The following is a 25,340-nucleotide window of genomic DNA, read 5'->3' as shown; positions in this document are numbered from 1 at the left end:
CACAATCCCAGAAAGCAGCTAGTATTTCTATAACTACCGTCTTCTTATGTCTCCACTGCTAAGGAGAAACGGTGGCCAGGGGGACCAGAAAGAAGGGAAGGGGTGTGTCTGTGGTTCTGCAGTCCATTTTTGCTGCTTCTTCAGAGGATGGGTGTCAGGGAGATTGGCCAGTCCTTTGTAGGACTAAGGGTCTTTCCCCTGCAGTATGTGGTACATTCCTTACCAAAGATGTGATCTCATTCATTAAGTTAGGGCCTTACTCAGGTCACCCCACAGAAATGCACTTTTAGGTGTATAGTGCTGTGCCACTTTTTGAGAGTTCAGACTGTAAGAGTTAAAAGTCTTTGTGGCTCAGTCTAGACTCCAAACCACCATGTGTAATATTAACCTTTGTGGGAAGATCGATTTCTAGTCCCAAGCTTCAGTTTACACATAGTCATTGTGGTATAATTAGAGAAACAGAAAACTTGTGTTTTACGTTTTGGTTACTTCATTTTTCCCTTTGTGACCTTGGACACTTAAACTGTGTGAGCTGGGCTTCTTCAACTGTAAAACACGGGTCATTTCCTTGTCTTTACCTCCCGTGGTGCTGCTGTGCAGATCAAAAGAGGTAATGTGTGGAAAGGCAATATTTTAAATTGCAAAATAATGTACAAATGCTACTTATTGAATCCTTGAAGCACATCCCTTAGTTACTTGGGAACATCTTGTTCTCTGACTTTTACAATAGCATTTAGTAAAACATGAAGGAACAAATAGTAAAGTTCTTTGCAAACCAGAAACTACAAACTAGTTTTTGTGAAGAGAGACTTTTATAGAAATACACAAAATGTGGGATTTTTGTTGTCAAACCATAACCCTTACAATATAGTCATAGTGCTTGTGTCCAAAACAGGACAATTAGTCTGTAGCCTGAACAGATTTGGGGCTTTCTCTTAACGTTTAGTAACATGGAAATTTAATCAGTGGAATGGCTCCACGGGAGATGACAACCTTAAAATTCTCAAGTAGCTGGTTGTTGCCTTTGGTCCTTTCAGTTTCCTTTGGTGGGTGGAAACCGTGAGTTAACTGCCAAGAAATTCTTGCTCATTGAAACCCTGGCAGAGCGATGGGGAAAATGGTGCTACTAAGAAGAACACCGTGGGAAGGGGAACCCTTGCCAGTAGGAAAACTCCTCCCCAGATGCTGGGGTCTGAGTGGGTCGCGGTTGCCAGCTGTGCCACCATCGGTGTGGTGCAGTACCAGTGGGTGCCATGCAGTCTGCTTGGCTGCAGTGAGACTATTTTACTAGGATTGTATGTTAGAGTATAAAATGTATTAGAATACTGTTAGAATTAAATGTAAAAGATATGATTGATTTTTATTAGACTATAAAATATACATTAGAAATAAAAGATTCAAATGCATATGCAAAAGAAAATCTTTTGGAAACACGGAGGAAGCCATGCAACCTGAGCCACACCTCTGGCTCTGTAGGTGGGACGGAGAGAAAATCCGGCATCAGCGAGTGGTTCGCCTGGACCCTTCTCTTTTCACGGCGAAGTGTCACTGGTCAGGAGGTTTGAAACCCAGCAGACCACCCCGAAAGTGGGGTTGCTGTTACTTTTGCCCCTGAAAGATGAATGGGAGTCTGCAAGGGAGAGTCATTTACTGCTGACAGGAATACCTGAGTGTGCTCCCCATAGAGTATGCATTTGTGGAGAGCTTTAGTTTCTTTGATCTATTCTCTTATGAGAATCACAGCCTTTAGCTATCAAGCCATACTTAATCAGGATTCAAATGAAATATTTGAGTGCGGGTTTTTGTTTGTTTGTTTGTTTTTTAGCAGTACGTGTTTCCTATGTGTGGAATTAGGTTCTGATGTAGAGGTTGTTACAATACTGATCTCACCTAATACAGAATTCTAACCTTGCAGTTATTAGAGATTTTGGAGATGTGAGAAATTATTATTTTATTACTTATTTATTATTGAATACTATTAAGTTGTATTTTTAAAAAATGCTTTAACTCTTAAGTATTTTAAAATATTAGGAAACTTACCTTTATCTGAAGAAAATTCTTATAGAAAATGCTGTATCAAATAAAAATTGAATCGCTATCGCTGTTATAGTATGTGATTATCCTGAATCAGTTTTTTTTTAAGATTTTTTTAAAATTTATTTTTGGGGAGGGGAGGGAGAAAAAGAGGGAGAGAAATATCAGTGTGTGGTTGCCTCTTGTGCACCCTCTACTTGGGGACCTGGCCCACAGCCCACGCATGGGCCCTAGACTGGGAATCAAAGTGGCAACCCTTGGTTTGCAGGCCAGCACTTAATCCACTGAGTCACACCAGCCAAGGCTGAATCAGTTTTTAAAAAGGGTAAATTATGTTCTGTTTCCTCTCTGTAATTGACTGGGGAAGCAAGGTCCAAATTTTATTATGAAAGGCTTATGGCAAATATTCATCCCAAATAATACAAAGGGTTGATATCTTTTTCCTTTTTTTAAAATGAACAGGAAAAAAACAAATTAGAAAAGCCTAATAGATATATTAATTCACTCAACATTTAATTATGGAATGCCTGCTATGTACCAGCTGCTATTGGTGTTGAACAAAGGTGTAGAAGATAAAATTCATTTAGTAGACAACTATACGGAGAGTTATTCAACTTCATAAATATCAAAGGGCATATATTAAAATATGATTATAACCTACCAGATTGGCAATAGCTTTAAAAATAGTGATTTTAATGTCATATCAACATTGCTCCTGACAGTGCGCTGTTACAGCTGTTTTACAATGGAGTTTGTGGAGATCTCTAGCAATGTTCATACATGAGAGCCACTCATGAAATTCCCAATAAAAGGACATTGTCTTTCTTGTGGAGGAAAATTTCATTCATAAACATGTGTGTCACAGTGTCTTTGAAAGAGTAAAAATATTGGGAGAAAACACAGATGTGCAAGATTATGGAATGGTTGAATAAGCTGTACAAGTGCCTTAAATTATATATCATGCAATTATATATTATGAAAACAATATTTCTAAAAAGTATGTTAAGGGAACATTTCCTATATAGAATGCAAAGTGAAAAAGTGGGGGAAAATGTATGTGCTCTTCATGCTTTTTTATAATCATGTGGACACTTTGATTTGTCACCCAAATTCATAGTGATTGTGTTACGATAGGAGGTTTATGAGCAATTTTTTGTTCCTTTCTCTAGTCTTCAAATTTTATGAGCATTCTTGATTTTTTAATAAAATAATGCAATTAAACATTTTAATTGTGGTTAAAACTTGCTTGTAAAGATATAAGCTTCACTGATTTGGTCAATGGAGAGCCGCATGAACTCATTCCTCTTTGATGGTGTCCTTAAGGGTGTTGAACTGTGGGGTTGAGGGCAGTGGAGTTCAGTGGTCAAGGTTCAAAATTTGTTGCTACACTTTTTTTATTGTGTATTTTGCTCAAGTGTCTAGGATCAATTTCATTATCTGCAGAATTGTCATAATTATTGTAGTTATTGGGTTGTTGGGAGGATTCAATTCATTAATATATGGAACGTTCTTAAAATAGTGTATGGTATAGAACTAGCTTCAGTAAATTAAAAAAAAATTTTTTATCCTCACCTGAGGACATTTTTTCAATTTTTTTGTTTAGAAAGAGGAGAGGTATGGGGGGTGGGGAGAGAGAGAAACATCAATGTGAGAGAGAGACATCATTTGGTTGCCTTCTCATATTTGCTCTGACTGGGTATTGAATCTGCAACCTGGGTATGTGCCCTGACTAGGAATCGAACCCATGACCTAGAACCCATGGTCTATAGGATGACATTTCCACCAACTGAGTCCCACCAGCCAGGTCTCTTGTATGTATTTTTATTAATTTAGTCACACCAAAATTTTTTGCCTAAATATATTCGCCAAATTACATATTTTAAAAAATTTACTCCTTGAACACTATTTTATAAGAATATCAAGTGCTCCCAGCACAGTGGTAAATGCTGTATATTTTCTTACTTAATTCTCATGGAAGCTCAATGAGGGGAGTAAAATTACTGTTTTTAGGGAATTGCCAAAGATTCTCAGCTAGTAAGGGGGAAGAATTCTATCAGCTATAGAATGTAATATACTAATTCACATAATTAGGGAGTTTTAAGAATGGTTACTTCAAAGACTTTGCTGAAGTAATAATAAGAAAGAAAAAGAATATCAAAACAAAATGTAGTTTATCCTTAGTCTTTGGGGCTAAGAGCAAGTGAGAGAACAATCAACCATTAATGAAAGATGGACTCTACCTAATTAAATTAGTTTCTTCCATAATTCATTCTCTTGTAGTTTTTTGAGGCAATAAATAAAACTTTAGGACAAATTAGATAATTTATATAAAATGACACGTAGTGCTTTAGGTAAAAAGCAAACAAACAAAAAAACAAATGCATGGATCACAGCATTACAGCCTTTGTCAACAATACAAGATTCAGTGGAGCTTATTAAATGGCTACTGAAGTCATTATGAAAATTAATAAGTAGAGTAAATTTATGAGATGGGTTTACAAGGTGTATGCTACTCATAATATTTTTCTAAATAAGAAAGTTACTCTAAGTAATCTAGTGAAAGACCAGGGCACAAGGCCAAAGCTGTCTGCATTTAGCTCCTGTGGTCACTAATCTTGAATGTTAAACTGGGTATTACATGAATACTTCATTCCTTGTATTTTCATATGAACTAAATAGAGTAATAGCACATTGAATTTTGGAACTTAGATTGTGATTTCAAAGTGACAAATAAAATGAAGTTCAGTAAGGAAAAAGGGGATTTTATATTCATATAAATAAACTTTACAAATAAAAGACAAAGATGTGCAAACAGGAAAAAAGAGGTACTGGGTTTGGTAGGTAATGGTTGGATATAAGTCAACAGAACTAACTGAATTTAAAAATATATATAAATTAACAAGGTTAAATAAAAGTATAGCAATAAATACTCACAGGCTTTATCTCCTTTTCTACCCAGCTATCATCAGAAAATGTTAAGTTTTGCCCTGTTTATGATGCCTACCAAAGTAAAATTTAGATAGGTAATTCAGTTCAAAGCAAAGTTAAATAGTTATTGGTAAGATCAGAGAAAGCTAAGGAAGTCAGAGAAACTTTGTATTACTTTATTTATACTAAGAGGCTATATTCCGAATTGGGGTTTTTACACTATGTCATTCTCATGGTACCAGAATTGTTAGTGTAACTAACAGTATTGCCTTCAGAGGTGTTTTTTTCCCCTCTCTGGATGTCTGCAGAATAGACTTATGAATGTTCAAAATGGCAAAGATAGTTGCTACACACAGAACAGTTTCATTTGAAACAGATAAGGTATAAAACAATTTAAAATGCTGAACACTTCGGTGGTCTTTTAAATATCATGTTATTAAGTCTGTTTCCCTTCTTAGTATTGCTCATATTGAGTAAAATATAGCAAAAATAGTTCCATATCTTATGTTTACAGTAAGAAATAAATACATTTTAATTCCAACCCAATATGCATGTGTATGCAAAAACCTCAAATTTCATGAAGCAATACTTAAATTTACCATAAACAATGTGCTGTCTGTAGTAATTCTATTCCATTTTTTCATCCCATTCCAGTTTTTAAGAAATGCTTTTTTATTATTTTTAAAGATGATTTCATAATCCATAAGTAAGTTGATACTTGCAGTTTTAAAAAAGGAAAACTAGACTGTAGGTTTAAGATTTTCTTTCTGCCATGTTTAGTCTGGATACCATTCTTTATTTAATTTCACCACCAAATGTCCTAGATGGTACAGTCATTGACAGTTAGTACCTTTATCACAGATCAGAGAAACTAGAACTAACCCTAGACAGGGTTATCAGTCCCTTCCCTGCCCCTGGGCTGTGTCTGTGTGTTTAAATTTTGCTCTAGAAACTTTTAAGCATAATCAAAAGTAGAATATTATAATGAGCCTCATGTAGTCATTACTTCTTTCTCACTAGGTTATTTTGAAATAAATTGCAGACATATTTTTTTTTCTGTAAAAACTGTACTATGCATCTTTAAAAGATACAGAATCTAAAAAAAAAAAAACCCAAACCATATCCATTTTTACCACACCAGAAAATAACAGTAATTCCTAATGTCATTAAATATCCTGTTAGTATTCATACTTGTCTGTGTCATAAGTTTTAAAAATAATTAATAGAAAATTTATTTAAATAATAATACATATAGTCATCATTTCCAGACTTTACGTGAGACGTCAAACGTTCAGTCCAATTTTCCTTCCTGGGTAAGTTTTTGTTTCCTGTCTCTGGCAGTTTTAAAAACATAATGCTGGTCTGGGGAGTGGGTCTGAAACTGGGATGGACATTGCTGGTGCTGTGCATGTCCAGTGCCTCAACACTGGATGTTTGATGGGCCCGTGGCAGCCGGGGTCACTCTACTGAGCAGATACTCCCTTGTAAGCCAAGATCTTATGGCCAACTGCTCGGCTTGTGCCTTCTAGGTTTATGGAGTCTGTTCACCTGGGTCGAGGGTAGGGGGCAAGATGGCCAGGTGCAATGGCATGTACTCAGGGAGTGACATCTTGGGGACCTGCACACAACTGCTCTGTCATAACTTTGTAAAAACTGGTTTGAATTAGGAACCAAAGGCTATATGTTATATTTTTGATTGATACATCTCTTTTCATCTGTTGATCTTTTTTTTTTTTTTTGGTGTATGGGTGTATGCGTTTATTGTTGAAGAAGTCATGTTATGTGGAAGCATCCTGTTATGGTCATTGAACATAATTTGCTCTTCTTTATGTTTCCAGTAAACTGGTGGTTATATTAGGAGGCTTGATTAAGTTTTGTGATATTGACAACAATGCTACAAAAGTGTTTTGAATCCCCTATTGTGTGACATTGGGAGACAAATGTTTGGTGGCCTTGTCTTTTTGTGATGTTTAGGATTGGTCAGTGGCTTTCCATTTTATCATCTGATGTGTTTATTATGAAAGTTCCCATCAGCTTTCTATCTGATGGATTATTCATTGATGAACTTTGGGTTGATCCATTACTCTATCAAGTATTTCAAAATGGTGTTATTTTAACTCTATCCTCTTGCAGTTATTAGCTGAAATTTTCTGTAAGGGAGGACTTTACCTTAGTTAACTTTTTGATTTCCTCTATGACTCTTTGGTCATAAAATAAGACAGGATAAATGTGATTTTTTCTTCCCTTTCATCATCAGATTTTTAGAGTAATGGTTCTTTAGATTCCTCAAAAGCTGAACTACTAAATTTTTTATTTTAAATTTTTTCTTATTATTCTGGGCTGAGGGATTTAAACTTATTTGATATATTTTATATCATTGAAAGTACTATTTTATCTGACACTCAAATTGTCCCATCTGTGGCCAATGGGAGGACTTTCAAATTGGCTCTAGAGACCTTCTGACGTGGTCTCGGGAGTCTTTGAATTTCCAAGCTCCTCTGGTATGTTTTGTACCCCTGAACTAGAATCAGCTTTATTTCCAAGGATTGGCCAGACTTTTAAGTTCTCAGGTAAAGAAATGAAGTGACTTGATGGAAAGATGCTGTCGGAAGATTTGCTTTGGGCCCTTTTCACTGTTCGGCGCTGCCGCTACAAAGTCTGAAGCAGGCATGCTTGTTGGCCTGCCAGCAGCCTTTCCCTTTTCCTTCTGTGAATTACAGTTTACGCAGCGCCATAGGTTGACTGACAGCTGCCATGTACTCACTGTCTGAGCTTCCTGTGTCCTGATTTGGGCAATGAGATATAAGGGGGAAGGTGTCGGGAACTTATTTAGGATTGGTTTGTAATTTTACTTTAAAAAAATGGGTGTTTTGCCTTTGAAAAATTTTTTTATATTATATTTAGTTTTTAAAAAACTGTTGTGACTGCTTTTCATATTCCAAGTGGTCTGGATGATGAAAAACAATGGGTAACTTATAAATCATCTCAATTTCTTTTGTAAGTCTCTTAAATGACTTTACCAGATATAGATTTATCTCCCTAATGACATTTTGTTCTGGGGAATATCTAATAATTATAATAACTAATAATAATCCTTTTTTGTACCAGGAAGTAGTATAAGGGCTTTCATGTATTAGCTCACTTAATCCTCAAAATGATGCTATTTTCATTACCCTCTGACGTGTCCACTGGCTTGCGGTGCCTGCAGCGTTATGGATGGAAAATCAAGACATTCACATGGACTACCGAGTCCTGTGGAGGAAAAGGGATGGCCCAGCTACTCCCTCAAGTGCGGAGAGCCTCAGAGCGGCCTGGCCACCCTCTCAAGGGAAAAGCGCCGCAACCCTTACCTAGATGGGCTTTTATTGTTTTTTTTTTTTGCACAGGAGTTCAGGTACAGCTTATTAATCACTGTCAGGCAGTAAACAGTAGATAGCATACAAAGAACTATTGGGCTTTTCTAAGTCAGGGTCCCTCAGCTAAAAGGCTACAAAACTTTGGGAAAACAAACTCATTTTCTGTCTGGGCCTTTATCATTTAACTAAGAGCATTCTCAGCAAAGCAGGCTTCACAGGATTTTACATATCCTTTCTCAGGCCTGATCACCTGGGGAGCCCACCCTTTCCAGCACAGGGCTGCACCGCCCTCTGTCATTGTTTCAGGCTTAAGTCAGGCAGAGGAGGCAGATAGCCAAGGTATTCTCAGAGACTTCTAGCTGACAGACTGAGGACTCAGGCTTTGTCAAAGCTGGGGGCAAGGGTCCATCACTCCCTTTTTGCTGTAGCCCTCTGAGTCCTTCCTTGAGGGCCTCCCAAGTGATCGTGTCTGGCTTAGGTTGCCCCCCCTCTGAGGGGTCTTGCCCATCATTGGCTGACTAAGCATTGGAGGCCAGAGACGGATGAAGCAGAAGCAGTGCTCCTGCCAGGGAGATAAGCTTTGTCTCCTTTGGCTCACAGTCCGAAGGTCGCTCACTCAGCGTTATCTATGGGGGGTTTACAGCTCCTGAAACCAGGCAGGGCGGTTCCCAACAACCCTCCAATTACAGAGTAGAAAATTGAGATAAAGAGAGTTCATGTGATTTATCTAAGATCACACTAACAAGTCAAGGAGCCAGGGTTCCCCCTAGACCCTTTGGTTGCAGACAATATTAAGATTGGTTTTCATTTTCAGAGTACCAGTTTCCTAGGAGCAGATGGAGTTGGGCTAGAAATGTATTTAGAAGTGGATTGATGATATATGTGGTCCTTCATTAGCATAATTGTGGCCTCAGTTTAAAATTAGAACATTTAGTTTGTGTTACTCAAATCAGATATGGGACCTTTTCTTAGAGATCTAGAATTATAAGTAACTCATCAACATATTGATTTGATTTTCCATGTTAAAAAGTTGCATGGGAAATAAAACCCAGTGGCATCATATGAGGCAATTTAGATCATGCTCATAATACAGATGAGAACATTGCAGACTATTTCTTAGCAAGAGAATTTTTAAAGTTCTGACAAGCTCACATGTGTAAAAGAAGCTAGTAATAATTTATATTTCAAATATGTATTCTCTGTTTAGGCACATTAATTTTTTAACCACTGGGCATATTGTTGAGAAAGATATCATTTTAATCACACTGGTTGTTGAGCAGTGTGGTAGTGAAATGGATACACACATACACCAGGATATTTGTCTCAGTTTACAGTGATACAGTCAGACTTGTTATCCACGTCACCTGCTCTTGTTTACCCCATCTTCTCTGTCTCACCAATACATGTTAGTCCCAGAAAGAAAGTGTGTCTATTTCTACCACCCCTTAGTTTAAAAATTTTAAACATACTCTATTTTTCCTAGAAGTTAGCATTAAAATACTATTTGTGACCTTCACTTAAAATTGTTTGCTACTATTATTTCAAAAAATAACAATATGGACAATTACTTCTCTTTGGTTTTGTGCATAGTAATAACTACTTAGGCAGAGCTGAAATAGAGAAGTAGTTTGATCGAATAGAAAGTGTACTAGGAGAGTTGAGGTTTAAATATCAGACTTCACTGTGTGGTAGTGAGCATAGTGAGCAGTTTGTAAAAGTTTTCCTGCTGTTCTGTTTCATCATATATAAAATAAGAGGCTCAGGAAGTTTGGGGTGCACAGGCACACAGGCATTATGCTGTTGGCTCCGCCCCTTCTCAAGGAATTGGGTGCAGGTGCTCACTGTGGTCCATTAGAAATGATCCAGAGATGAAACCAACCTATGGGATTAAATGTAAGGTAAGTTGGTTCCTCCCTTCCACCCCTTTCCAAAGTCATACCTGAGAAAATAAGTTTGTATTTTTACAAAGTCTCTATGAGGCATTCTATTTTGAAACAGTAAACTACTGTTCAAGAAGACACCGCCTGAAAACTCAATTAATGGTAGGTTTGTGTGCGTATGAACGTCCCCCGACAGATTCTTTGGGGAAGGAGACACTTTGCACTGATTTGGGGCATAGTTTTATAATTACAATTGTTAGGTATTATAAATGAGTCTTTTGAAGATGACTTTAAAAGGAAGTATGCTAAGTGCTGATCAAATTATGATCAAGGACAAATTTTTAAAAAATTACCCATTTGTTGCCAACTGCTACTTTTGTAAAAAAAAAAAAAAAAAAAAAGAAAAATGCTTTAAATTAGAAAAATGCTTTACAAATGACCATCACAGTAGAAACCAAAATTCAGTAGACAAAATTACTGTGCCTAATTGCTGTGAAAGTTTCTAAAGCAGTCTTTTAATTTTTACGAGAAATAGTTCGTAGTGTGACATTGGCCACGAACCAAACCTTGAGTGGCATTGCCACAAGTGGTTATTTATATGCAGGGGTCACAGATATGCATGTACAGGATGGATGAAAAAAATAATGTTTCCTACTCATGAAAATTGTGGCATGGGGGTGAGAATGGTTGTTGGTCATGCGTTAGGTCAGAGTTTAGTAACATCGGCTATCAGCTTTGTAGGATTGTTACTGGAACGCAGCTAGCTACACACATTCACCTGTGTTTTGTCTATAACAGACTTGGGTAATTGTGACTGAGAGCGTGTGATATGCAAAGCCTAAAATTTTTAATGGGAGGTCCTTTGTGAAAGAGTTTGCCAACTCCTGCTTTAGGTCTGAAAATGATAATTATGAATGGTTGCTACTTATATAGTGCTTATTTCTTTTTGGAGGGGACTATATTATCTTTGTTTTAATGCATTGGATATATTATCATTTTACTTTTTTATTCTAGTTACTGATGTGCCTCAGATAGATTTGGAGAAAGGTGAAGAAAATAAATGGATCAGTAAAGATCAAATAAAGAAGAGGAAAAAAAAGCACAAAGACTATCAACCCAACTATTTCCTCTCCATTCCGATCACCAACAAAGAGGTGCTATTTAAAAAAAAATACAACTAATTTTATTATAAAGTTTTAAATTATATTTAAAGTACACTAAATACTTAACTTGCAAGCCCATCTGCTCTCAGCTTTTAAGAGTCTTTGTTGGCATTTTAACTGGGCCATACAGGGAATATTCCTGCTTAAATGGAATATATTTTTAAAATAATTTTGAAAAATATTATTTCAACAATCATGTTTAGACAGTTTTGCAAAAGCCGTTTGAAAAAGCATTGCCAGATGGCATGTTAAATTTCTTTCTAAGCATTTGTTCACCATAACAGGCAACTTTCAGAAGCTGAGAGCAGAGACGAGGTGTAAAAGGGGATTCTGGAATCTTTGCTGGGAAGGTAGATCGGGGTTTCTTGCTGCTTAGTCCTGTTTACAGTAATGATGATTACAACATAGTTTCTTTGAAAATTACTCCTTGTCATGTCAACTTAATATTACACGACAGACTTGGTAGAAATCTACTAAAAATCTGAAAAATTAATGATATGAATAGGAAATTAGCTGATTATGCCACACTAGGAAACCCTTACATGTGGCTGAGAAAGAAAACTACAGTATCTACTTAAATTTGTTACAGCAGCGAGGTAGGAGATGAGATCCTTACAAAAGAAGGCCTCACTTGGGAGACTGACTGCTTTTACACTGGCCCAGTTTAAGAGCCAGATATGAATTTCTGTTTGATTGGGGGTTATAATCTCTTTTACTAGGTGCATTTTCAGTTTGCTTCTCCCCTTACTTAACTAAGATATTTCTAGGGAATGCTTATGAATTTTTAAAAATCAAACAAAATTGAAGTAAAAAATATCAAAAGAAAAAATTCTGTTGAGGCATTTTAGGAAATATGTAGTCTATGAGGTGAGGTTTAGCCAGGGAGAGAAGACAAATAAAAAGAGATATATATTCCTAACAATCCAAGATTTTAGAATCACATTCTGATTGTACTGGTACATACTGGTGGGTTAACAGTTCAATAATTCTTAAAAGTATTTAGTTTACTGTAACTAACAAATATATATTATTTTGAAATAGTTGTGAGTTATTTGGAAAGGTTTCTTTGACATGAAGACTTGTGTGTGCACATGGGAATTGGAAGAGAGTGGGAAGTCAACAGTGGTACTTAGCCCAGCAGTTAGAAGCCAGGTCCTGCAGAAACTGAATATGAAACAGGAGAAGTGACCTCCCCAAGGATATGTGGTTGATGACTGGAAGAGACTCCAAGTTCCTTATTTTGATTTGTTGCTTAAAAAGTGTTCCACTGTGGAGTTGGTTAGCATAGAAGTTGTTAAAACTTCCATACATTGCTTTCATTAGGCCCTTTATCTTCCCTTTTCTTCACCCTCCACCGTTGGCTTTCATGCTGATCCGAACAGCACCTCCTCATCCTGCTTCATGCCTGTTCCAAGGTGACAGACAGGGAGGAGGATGGGATACCTGTCTGCAAGTCTTAGTTCTCACAGAGCAGCCTTTGTTTCTGCTTCTAGGCTTCTGGGATGTTGTGTAGAAAGTGGCAAGAGTACACATTTGGAGCCTGACAGACCTTGTTCAAATACCGGCTAGGTCACAAACTAACTGGTGGATGCAGGTCAGGTTACTGAATTTCTGTAGTTTGTTTCTTCGGGTGTGAAAAGGAGGTGGTAATGATTATTTTCTAAATCCAAATCTGGACATGTCGCTTCCTTGCCTGTATATTTCATTCTTTTCCCATTGACTTTAGAATAAAGACAAAGTTTGTCATATTCTGTAAGATTCTGCATTTTCTGACCTCCCCTACAGCCCTCTTCTGCTGGAAGCCCCTCTGGCCTTCCTTGAACTTGCGGAGTTCCCGCTGCCCCGGGGAAAGCCTTCTCTGGCTGCGCATTTTCCTTCCTCTCTTGGTTTTACTAATGCCAAAATCTCAGCTCAAGCCTGTCAGCTATGACCACCCTGACTAGGTCAATCTTCCCTTCCCCCAAAGGATTTTCATCACTTTCCTTTTGTCATTTGTCATCCTTGCAATTTGACACTTGTTAGTTTTCCTCACAAAGATTTTCAACTTTTTCTCAGTACCTAGAATAGTGATTGGCCAAGAGTAAACACAAGATAATCCCATTTCAGAGACAAAAGATGTGTTTCTGGCACACTGAGTTATAACCAGAACATTACAAATAGTAAATACAATGTTATAATTGTTGGTTTTATAATACAGGTTCAACAGTAGTTTGTCTTCAGGGGGCTAGGGTAACTTGTAATAATGGGGAATAGAGTTTCCAAGTGACCTCGAAATCAACTACTTCAGTGTTTCCCTCTCAACATATTTGTAGGTAACAGGAAGCTTAAGTATAAACTCGAGGTTGAAAAGTAAGAATGGGACCTCAGGAGATACATTTTTATATCTTTTGTATGAGCATCTTTTTTTGTTTGTTTATTTTCAAGTATCTAATGTTAATTTTCTTTTTAAGCTACTTACTGGAGCCTTTGTGGGAAGGCCTGGGAAAGGCAGCAGCATTTAGAACATGGTTTCAATGGGAGACTGAGTGCCAGACTCCAATTAAGTGACCTGCAAACAAGCCTTTGGAAGCCGGCACATTGACAATGAGTTGCTCTACTTTTGGCCTCCACTTGTTGGCATCTAGTTTTAAAGAAAAAAGTTTTCAGACTTACATGGATCTTTGATTTTTAAACATGTTCTTAGATGTTTCAAATTCTTTATTAATGGAGGATCATGATTTCATATTTTAAAAAAATAGAATTGGAAAATCAATTGGACCGGCTGCATAAAAATATCCTAATTTCAAGTATATGAAAGTATGTGTTTCTCCATTATCTGCAGCTACACATTAGTTTGAATATCAAAATGAAGAAAACTTAATGGAGTTATAATAAATCTTTAATGTTTTCTAACTGACTAGATTTTATATGCTCTCTTATGAGAAGTAATAATATAAGGTAAATCAACATTGGAAAATGTAAGGGAATAATCAGAAGCTGATTGAAGAAATTTTAGGAGTATGTTAATTTTTTATGAGATAAATTTTTATACTAATGGAAAAATATGATTTTGTTTAGAGATTTTGGAAGGCATTTATTACATTTAATTCTGTATTTCATCATTTTGTAATGTGAAAATTGCTGGTCTTAGGAAAAAGTGAAAGTAGATTTGTGCATTCAGTTTCTTTCTGGGAAATGTAATTGTGAAAATATTTAACATCATGTATATTAAGCACTTGGTAGATATAGAAAATTTTCCCCTTTGAGGGTAATGTTGTACTTTTCTTCAGTTATGACTATATCATCCTATTTTTAAGTTCTTTTCATGGTTGTAATTAAGCAAGAAAAATGAGAGTATTCAGCTTTGACAACAAGTTAGGTGGAGACGTGTCCAAAGTTGAGGTCAAAGACATTGGCTGTGTGGTAGAACATGCACACACTCCCTCACACATACTACCTTTAAGGTATTTTCTTTGAACTCATATATGCTTTGAGTCAATGAGAAAGCTTTAAAGATACAAAAATAGGTTTTTTCATTGCATTGTTTTTATGAATGTGGAATGTGGCTTAGTGGTGAGGTATAGCAGATGGATGTCTGATTTATCCTCTAAAAACCAAGAAGTTACTCAGTGAGTGAAATATTTAAGAAGTTAAAATTTTAAAAAAATTATATTTTATTGTATGCTATTACAGTTGTCCTGATTTTTCCCCTTTTTCCCCTTCCACCTAGCACCCCCCACTCCCTCAGGCAGCTCCCCCACCATTGTTTATGTCCATGGGTTGTGTGTATAAGTTCTTTGGCTACTCCATTTCCTACACTCTACTTTACATCCCCATGGCTATTCTGTAACTGCTTACTTGTGCTTCTTAATCCCATCACCTTTACACATTCCCAACACCCACCACCCATATGGCAACCATCACAATGCCCTCCATATCCATGACTCTGTTTCTGTTCTTCTTGTTTGCTTAGTTTTTTAGATTCAATTGTTGATAGATTTATATCTTTTTCCATTTTATTGTCCATAGTTGTGATCACCTTTTATTTAAATAAGGCCCTTTAACATTTCATGTAATAATTATTTGGTGATAATAAACTCCTTTAGTTTTTCCTTGTCTGGGAAGCTCTTTATCTGCCCTTCAATTCTAAATGGTATTTTGGCTGGGTAGAGCAATCTTATCCGTAGGTCCCTGCCTTTCATGACTGTGAATATTTCTTGCCAATCCCATCTAGCCTGCAAAATTTCTTTTGAGAAATCAGCTGATGGTCTTATGGGAACTCCCCTGTAGGTAACTAACTCCTTTTCTCTTGTTGCTTTTAAGATTCTCTTTTTATCTTTAACCTTTGGCATTTTGATTATGATGTGTCTTAGAGTGTGCCTCTTTGCATCCATCTTGTTTGGGACTCTGTGCACTTCCTGGACATGCATGTCTATTTCCTTCACCAAATCAGGGAAGTGTTTTTTTAATAAAATTTTCAAATAGATTTCCAATTTCTTGCTCTTTTCTCTTCTTCTGTCACCTCTATGATGTAAGTGTTGAAATGCTTGAAGTTGTTCTAGAGACTGCATATACTATCCTCTTTATTTGGGGGGGTTCTTTTTTCTTCTTATTGTTCTGATTGGTTGGTTTTTTCTTCCTTATATTTCATATCATTGATTTGATTCTCAGCTTCATGCACTCTACTGTTGTTGCCCTGTAAATTGTTCTTTATTTCAATTAGTGTATCCTTCATTCTGACTGAATGTTTTTTATGCTGTTAATATCCTTACTAAGTTCCTCGAGCATCCTTATAACCAGTGTTTTGAACTCTGCATCTGAGAGATTGCTTGTTTCCGTTTCGTTTAGTGCTTTTTCTGGAGTTTTGATCTGTTCTCTCATTTGGGCCATGTTTCTTTATCTCCTTGATTTGGCAGCCTCCCTGTGTTTGTTTCCGTGTATTATGAAGAGTTGCTTTGACTCAGTGTCCTGACAGTGTGGCCTAATGTAGTAGGTGTCCTCTAGGGCCCAGTGGCACAGCCTCACCTATCCCCAAGCGGGGTACTCAAGGTATACCTTTGGGTGGGCTGAGTATACCATCCTCTTATAGTTGAACCTTGATTGTTGTTCACAGGTCAATGGGGGGGATTTCCCCAGGCCAGTCAGTTGCAAGGATTGACTGTGACCTCTGATGACCAGTCTCCACCGTCTGTGGAGGATCAGCTGTGCGGGGGCAGAATGGTGGTGCTCTGATGTGGTCTGTAGATGTCCACTGGGTGTGAAGGCTGAGGGGTTTCCTGGGTGATGCAGGCCAAGATCAGCCTCTGCTTGTGTTTTTGCCTGAGGCTACCTGCCTGAGCTTTAAAGCAATCTGAGATGGCTACTGGTGGTGGGCTTGGAGAGTCCCAGGAGAAGCTGTGAATCTAGGCTGGCTGCTGCTTGTTTGATGCGATTTTGAAGTTGTGAAGCGTGAATCAAGACCAGCCATTCATACGGAAAAACAGCTTAGGTGGGTTGAAAGCTGGGTGGGGCAGATTCTCTGGACATGAGTCAAACAGTGTTAGCCAGGTGGATGCAGTCTCAGATTTGGCATCAGCTTGCTGGCTCTGTGTGTAGGGGGAGGATTTAGAGAAGGGACTGTGGCCCCTGCTCACGTTGATGCCAGACCCATCAGTTTCTGTCTGTATACTACTGGTCCTTTCAAACTGCGACCCAGTGCTGGAGCTCAGAGGGAGTGAGTCTGAGTAGGTGAGTCCATGTGTGTGTTCTTTAAGAGGAACTGCTTAGGGCTCTAGAAGTTTCTTCCACCGACTTGATCCCTGCTGGTTTTTGCAGTGAGAAGTTACAGGGACTTATCTTTCTGGCACTAGGATCCCAGACTGGGGGCTGATGTGGGTCTGGGACTCCTTGCTCTGAGATATCCCTCCCAAGTTTATATGCACCATATGTGGGTGAGGGACCAGCTGGTTTTGCAGCTGCAGCTGTCCTACCAATCTAGATGGACATGGTTTATTTAATTCCGTAGTTCTTAGAGTTCCATTCAACTCAATTTCTGATGGTTCTGAGTGATTGTTGTTCTATATTTTAGTTGTAATTTTGATGTGGTTGTGCAAAGAGGTGAGCCATGTCTGTCTATTCCACCATCGTGACCAGAAGTGAAGTTAATAAAGCTTTTTATTTTAAAAGGTTTCTTTCAATGTCATATTTTAATATGACTTTACAGTATTAGTCATTGTGCAATACTGCCAATGGCTGTGGGTTATGGTGAAAGATAAGCTTTAATGGATTTATAGCATTTTAAACAGTGGCTATAAAAATTAGTTTCCTTTGGCCTTTAATGACATTGGTGCTTTTTTAATGGCATACGGACAAGACTCTGAAGTATTTTTTCTTTTTATCTCTTAAGAATGCAATTAGGAATAAAATGTGTTTTAAAAATGTTAAGATGATATCAAGGAATACATAAATTAATTTGGCCATCAAAGAATAATTAGACATATATTACTTGATTAAGTTAACATTACAGTTTTCATAGTTTTGAGGTTAATCTTGCATTATAAGTACTGTGTGACTTCAGAGAAATCGTCTTCAAAGTGTTGTACATTTGTTAATTAGCAACTTTACAAGCTACTGGATAAATCAAAGGTATGAATGGTCTAAAAGTTTTTTAGCATTGCACTAAAATGTTGCATATGCAAATAAATGGAATTCTTTGAGTGTTGTCCTGAATTTACATATAATTATTATGTGACTTTAGAATGAAAACTAATGTTTTAAAACTAAGAAAATGCAAATACTGTACCCATAAGATACAAGTAGCAAACTTACATTTTGTTACAACCAAAATGTAACCAGACATTGCCAAATAAATATCCTCTGGGAGGCAAAATTGCCCAGGATAGAGAGCCACTGATTTTGACATCATTGTCAGTGTTGCACACCTTCTGTTAGGCGAATGGTATACACTTTACCGTGGAGCTTGTTCACTGTGATCTTGAACACACCTTTGGCAGCACACATTTTATTATTCCTGTTTGGCAGTGGGAGAAACCAAGACTCAGTGACACAGGGTGACTTGGACCAGGTCACACCTGTGGCAGACACAGGGTTCAAATCAAGGGTTTATGAGGCAGGGCCAGCAGCCTTCATTCATTGCATCACTCTATATTATTGTCTGAGAACAGCCAATTGGATGAGAACAAAATTCTCATCTTCAGCCACTTGTTCATTACAGTTGAACCAGAATTACTATCAGTATCAGCTGAGGTTAGCAGATGTAATTATATTGTCTTGAAGTCTGACATCTTCTTGGACGTGTTTAGGCCCTGTCTGTATGAACCTGGACCTTCTTTAGCTGCTTCATTATTTCCAAAAGCAAATTTCAGCACTTCATTGCACCGGGGAAAAAACTCTTAAATTTAAATTAAAATTTAATATGGACTTACACTACGGCCTTTTTTTTTTTTTTTTTTTTTTTTTTTTTTTTTACTTTTTGAGGTCAGTGTATTCCATTACACAGGATCCACTAAGATTTCCTGAAAAAAATCCCCTTTAGGTGTCTTTTCCCCCTCGGTGCTACGTTTCTTAAGTCAGCACCCACATCTCTGAGCCTCTCCTTGCCTCGGTGAAGACAAATTCCTTGTAACTCCACTGCTCTTTAGCGACAGCTCCTCCTCCTCACCCTTTCCAATTCTTCTAGGTGCCTCCCTCATCTCTTCTCATATACTGCAATTTATTCTTGTCTCAAGTTCCTTTACTGCTTGTCGTGTATGATCTTAAAGGAATTTTTTACTCTTCTGTGTTTCAACTTTTTAGCTAGAAGTAATACCAATGTCCATCTCTTAGTATCAAAGAGAGGCTTCGGTGAATTAAGGTATGTAAAAAGTTTACTGTAGTGCTTAGAACCAAGTGGCCACACAGTAATGGTTAGTTACTGCTGTCATTGGTTAAATAATTGTTTTTATTATTATTAGCAGGCACTGTGGTAAGATGGTGAGCTAGAAGATCTAGATATTGCCCTTCAGGAGTTTATAATTTAGTTTTATCAAAATAGAGTAGAGGAAACTGTGGCTCTATAAGATCTTTGTGTACTGTTATGTTCCGAGCGTTTTATATTTACCAGGCCAGTATTCTTTTCTTGGGTGGCATAGAAGTGACATCTTTCATAGGAAAATATTGTTCCCTGTTATTGTGTAAATTCCTCCCAGGAAAATGCTGTTTCCTGTGCACTCCCTTCCAGATTACCAGGAGTAGAGAAACTCGGAGGTTCTTTTGGGTGATGTAGATTTATTGTAAAGATACATGAGCAGCAGTCAGGTCCCAGGAGAGCATCCCGTGATTCGCCCAGTCTCTCTCCACAGAAAATGGGAGCATTGTTCGGGATAAAACAGCTGCTCTCGTCTCAGAACAGTCTGCTGTGCTCATGATTCCGTTTTTTCTTATCTCGCTGTCTTTTTACTGACTCTGCTTCTATTGCCAGGCCCTCCCTTCTCTCTGACAAATTCTGCTGCCTCAGGGCTTCTCTGTGCTCTCTTTTCTCAGGTAGGGCCCAGGTCACTATTTCATATTTGAACTATTTTCCAGTACATTCACATTTAGAAGTTGGCTAGCGCTGGGTGTAACTGGACCTGAGCAGGGGAGAGGCACCATTCCTCTTCTCGTTTCCAAGTAGATAGTAGAGGGAGGCTGATAAGGGACCTGGGACTTCCCTGGACGCAGATGGTAGTGGCTTTTCTAACACACCTATTTGCACTTCTTTGCCATTCTTCCTCCTCGCATGTCTGGAAAAATGACAGTGGTCGTTCGAGTCAAAACTATCGCTGTTTTAAAAAAATCTTAAATAAGGCCATGAAGGATGAGTTCTTAGACACATTCATTAGGGGAAACATAAATATGACTTTCAACAGAAACAGACTGTTGTCTGCTGGTTTGATCTTTCTGTGCAAGAATAAAACTTTTTTTAGAAAAGAGCATAATTATTGTAGGTTATACTGTACATTCATTGACAAGTTTCTGAAGAAATGCACAGCCATTGAAAGTTTTTCTACTCAACTAGTGACCCATTCTATAAAATAAGGGTGTTAGGCTCCATGTTCTTAAGATGGATAAGCACTGTATAATTTTTAAAACTGATACATGCTGTTAAGCTTTCCAAGCCATCTATTAGGATATTTGAGAACAAGTAGACAATTAAGAATTAATTGGTTGAAGAATTTTGCCATTTCTGATTTTGGTTTGTTGCTTAATTTTCTTTTTGATTTATAGTTTGTCATAAGGAAATTTTGCTTACTTAATCTCTATTTTGTGTGTATGTGTGAGGATTAGATTACAAGAGGAATTAAGATCCTACAAAATGCAATAATCCAACAAGATAAGCGGCTGGCCAAGGCAATGACCAGTCATGGCTCCTTTCACATTACCCTGCTGGTGATGCAGCTGTTAAACGAAGATGAAGTGAACATGTGAGTAATGTGTCTTTCTTGAATGTTGTTTTTCAAAGTATTACTTTGATATGAATACACATAGCATAACCTAAAAGGCACTTAAATTCTACAGAAGCATTCTTTATTATATTAATTTATTCTAATTAATAGCATACAGAATTAGCTGTGTAAATGCTCTTTCTAACCTAGACTTTTAAACTCTGTTTTTCTTATCAAATGGTAGCCCTTGATTATGCAGTTTTTTGCCCATGTTAATTATGCAGGCACTTTGGAGTCTGACAATTTAGGTTAGGATTCTAGGTAAAGACTCTGGAATATGCCATAGCACAATCATCTCCTAATAGGTGCCTGATTTTAAAAAAAACTATTTACTTCTTAAGTAAATGGAAAAAAATAACAGGACTAATACATGTAAGAGTTCTCAGTATGGGGCCTGGCTCATAGTAGACACTCAATATTATTACCTATTAGAACTGTTGTTCAGCCAGGTCAGTGTAGAATTTCAGCTTTACCTCTCTCATTTTAGAGTCCCTGTGCTTTCCCCACTCCCAATACCAGGCTTGTGCCACAAAGGTTTTGACTGTTGCTTTCCAACCTGGAGTGGAGAAACCTTGCTCTCCCCCGAGGGATTCTCTGGGATACTCTGTATATACATGAGATCACCCCTTTCCAGTTACCCTTTGTATAGATCTCTGTAATTAGCTCAAGTTCAGGAGTTGAACCTGCAACCTTTTGGTGTACAGGGCAACACTCTAACCAATTGAGCAACCCTGCCAGGGCATTATTGTGATGGTAGTTATGTCTTTTAAACAGCAGAACCTCATGTCTTTAGAGATTCATCTTCCGATGCACCCCAACCTGCTCTACTCAAGAGCAAGTCTTGAGCACCCTGCAGTGTCAGAGAGGACTAGAAGATTTTACTTGGCTTACTTGAACTGTTCATTTTGCCAGTCAGAAGAAAAATATAAACAAAAACAAAACTCTGATGGTCTTAAAAGGGGCCAAAGAAGCTGTGACACAGATGAAAGCCATAGGGAAAAAGAGAACTTGCCCTGTGTGTGTTGGAAGGGTGTGAGCCGGCATTCTCCAGAGAAACAGAACTGATAGGATGTACATCTCTGCGGGTAGCTAGATATATTGATATCTCTCTCTACCTACCTCTATTTATTACTATCTATATCTACTTGTATATCATCTATATCTATATTTACTTTAAGGAATTAGCTCCCGTAATTGTGGGGGCTGGCAAGCCCAGAATCTGTCAGGCAGCCCGTCTGGCGGAGACCTGGGGAGAGTCGATGTCGCAGTCTCAGGCTCAGCGGCAGTCTAGCGGCAGAATTCCCTCTGTTGTGGAGGATGGCTGTCCTGTCTAAATTTCAGATACAGTCTTTGGGGCTGACCTCCAGTTTCAGAGTTCTGTTTCCCATGCGTGTATACTTTTTACTCATTGTACCACACAGAAGTCTTTTCATAAACTACTCTTGAAAAGATACTCTACTTAAAAGAATTTGAAAGCTAGTGATGATACTTACCATAGATCTCTGAGTCCTTCCTACTCTGTGATTGATGACGTCTCTGTGGGACAAATGCATTGATTTATGCAACTAGAGAATTGAACAATTGGACTAAGTCTAGATGATCTGTATTTATTTAAAGAAAAATGGGGTATAGAATTCTCTGTCTCTGAAAAGCCCTAACCTCGAGATGGCTTGCTTTAGCACATAGTTACATTTAAAATGAGTATCACAAATTCCTCTGATTTATAATAGGTGAGCCAGAAATGGCTGTTCTGTTGTTACATGCTTTAACTCAGAGCACTCAGGGAAGGACAGTATTGCAGGACAAATGTGTGCATTGTGTCTTTTTGGATGAACATGAATACAGTCAGGAAAGATTGGTTTTAGGATGGGGATTTGCAGATCTAATGAGCAATGTGGACATTTCCAGAGCTATTTTAAGTATTGTACATTATGTTATGACAGAAATGAGTCTCACCGTGGAAGCTATGGACGATCATCAGTTAAAAACTTTATGTGAAAACTAATTTATAGATATAAAATATCTAGAAAAATACATAAATTTTATATACATTTAACATGTAATTACTGTTGAGCTAATCACTGATTAAGATAATTTAATGGTGGTTCACTCTAAAGGTATTTGTTTTAAAGCCCTCTCTATAAACTAAGAATGTACTTATTTCTTTTTTGAGTAATTGCTGCCCTCTAGTGAGATTTTAATTTTTTTCTCATAATAAAGTAGCTATACCAAAATCTTTTTAAGATAGAAATAACTGGTTCTAATTTATAAATTATTCCAGACCTAATAATGTCCAATTAATTAATATAGTAAATATTTGATTTTGAAGAAAAAATCAAGGACTTGAAATAGAATAGCTTTATAATGACATAGGTAAAGCACATATAACAAACACATAGTTGCATTTGTCAAATATAAACTTACATTTTTTTGTTGAATCCAAGTATAGTAAATTATTTTATTGTGGAGACACATTTTAAGAGATAATTTATATTAAGTTTTAGTAGAGTGCCTTGCAAATAGTAAATACTGTATAAGTATTAGTGCTTCGAACAAGAATCTAGTTCATACAATCTAATGTAAGCTCTTGTAGGTGTTAGGGTTCTTGAAATATGAGTCATTTTTTTTCTGAAATGTACATGCAGTATTTCCTTGTTGAAAAATTCTTGGTGAACTATGAAATAGTATTTTCTTTCATATCTTTAATATAATAGACATTATAATTAGGTAAAGATTTAATTCACTTCTTCCATAGTTTTTATTTAAAAATTAACATTTTATCTAATTATATAGATTAGATTTTGAAGGTATTTTATACTTTAAAATAATTAGTACAAATATCTAGATTACTTTATATTTCTAAAACTGATGACTTTATTTCATGTTTGGTTTTGTATATATTATCACTTAATATGTTACTGAAAAATATCTTATCTCTTGCTAGTGGTATTGATGCTTTGTTGGAATTACAACCACTCATAGAAGAAATCCTTCAGGGAAGACACTTGACTTTGCCCTTTCAAGGGATTGACACTTTTGGAAATCAGGTTGGATTTGTGAAGTTGGCAGAAGGAGATCATATGAACCCACTTTTGGAGATTGCAGGTAAAACAAAAAGCAGCACACTCATCTGAAATCTCATCTGTTGAAGAACTAATCCCCCCCCCATTCTGGTTATAGAGATTTGACATCTTTTAACTCAGAGAAGCCAGTATAATCTTACTTGAAAAGTGAGCTTCTTCAGCGTTTTCTAGTGTTGGTAGGAAGCTACATAAAAGGCCTGAAAGTCATCTTGACTCTTTGACCTGAGGAATATGATGATTCTGAGGCTGTCTGAAAGGTGATAGGCTGGATTCAGGTATTTGTTAGGAGTGTCCTAATCCTGGACCTGAAGGATCTGAGGATTAGAGTGACGCTTGGTGTGTACTTGGCATTTGATAAGTATCGAGTGAATGAAGAAGAGTCACCAGTTGTCCTGGTTGCTCAGGACACCAGTTGCTCCGAGGTTTGGGGGATTGCCAGCCCTAATCCACAGGGTCAGTAGATAATCCAGCAGCATTTTCCTCTGTGCTGCTTTCCTCGTCCTCTGTAGGTACTACTTCCGGAGCAGAAGGTCCACTGGTGATGGAACAAGGTCTCACATCCACTGGAGAACATGTTACTTCGTGCAGCACAGTTGAAAATAGTTGGGGAAGTAGAAGCAGAAAATTACACAACCCAGATGAGTGACTTTTGAGTTGATCCAGATCATAGGTTGGGTGGGAGTCTACAAACTGTAAACCACTTTCATTTTCATTTCCTGTCATATCTCATCATTTCACATTGTGTCATTTCAGGTTCAATAATCCTCAGTTCATAACACACCTTGTCATTGGTCTATGCTTAGTCTACTTTTATCTGTTTATCTATCTACCTTAAATTAATATCTTAATCACTAGGGAATCCCCAACCTAACATGAAAGCTATGCAGTAATCTATGATATTGTCAATCCTTATTGTTCTTTTCACCTATCCATCTCTTAGCCTTCTTTCACTCACACTAATTGTAATCTTGAAGTCAGCATTTATGTCCTGGTATTCTCCTGAAGGGTATGTATTTTTAATTGACTTTCATCCTTTTTTAATCCTTACCTGAGGATATGCTTATTGATTTTAGAGAGAGACAAAGGGAGTGAGAGAGAAAGAGAGAGAGAGAGAGAGACAGAGAAACATTAATGTGAAAGAGAAACATCTAATTAGTTACCTCCTATATATTCCTGACTAGGGAATTGAACCCACAACCTAGATAATGTGCCCTAACTAGGGATCAAACTGCAACCTTTTGGTACACGGGATGATGCTTAAATCAACTGAGCCACCAGGCTAGGGCAAATTATAAAAAGGGTATCAGGTTGTACATGATCTTTTGAGATATACTTTTTTTCTTTACTTAATATTATATTGTCTCTATACAGTTTTATAGTTTCACATTCAAAAGTGCACATCTTTTTAGGGTGAGGCAAACATGAAGATTGGGTTTTATTTCATTGCTGGTTAAGT

At 37.2% G+C, this 25,340-nt stretch overlaps 1 protein-coding gene across 8 annotated transcripts in view; it reads left to right on the top strand.

The window, feature by feature from the left end:
* AKAP7 (A-kinase anchoring protein 7) overlaps positions 1 to 25,340 on the top strand; it is a 107,341-nt gene that overhangs the window by 8,387 nt on the left and 73,614 nt on the right. For all 8 annotated transcript variants that reach the window (XR_008391525.1, XR_008391526.1, XM_053664801.1 and 5 more), the window contains exons 3-5: positions 11,213 to 11,352; positions 20,644 to 20,780; positions 23,746 to 23,906. Coding sequence is in view for 6 of the 8 variants with exons in the window: in XM_053664801.1 (XP_053520776.1) it covers positions 11,213 to 11,352; positions 20,644 to 20,780; positions 23,746 to 23,906 (438 nt within the window). In the remaining 2 variants the exon portion in view is untranslated. The remainder of the gene's footprint in view (positions 1 to 11,212; positions 11,353 to 20,643; positions 20,781 to 23,745; positions 23,907 to 25,340) is intronic.

The sequence above is a fragment of the Artibeus jamaicensis genome, unplaced genomic scaffold (genome assembly GCF_021234435.1).
Source record: "Artibeus jamaicensis isolate MK-2021 breed Jamaican fruit bat unplaced genomic scaffold, CSHL_Jam_final contig_387, whole genome shotgun sequence".
In the NCBI taxonomy this organism is placed as follows: Eukaryota; Metazoa; Chordata; class Mammalia; order Chiroptera; family Phyllostomidae; genus Artibeus; species Artibeus jamaicensis.
Note: the sequence above shows the minus strand (reverse complement) of the source record. Positions and strands in the feature narration are given on the sequence as shown.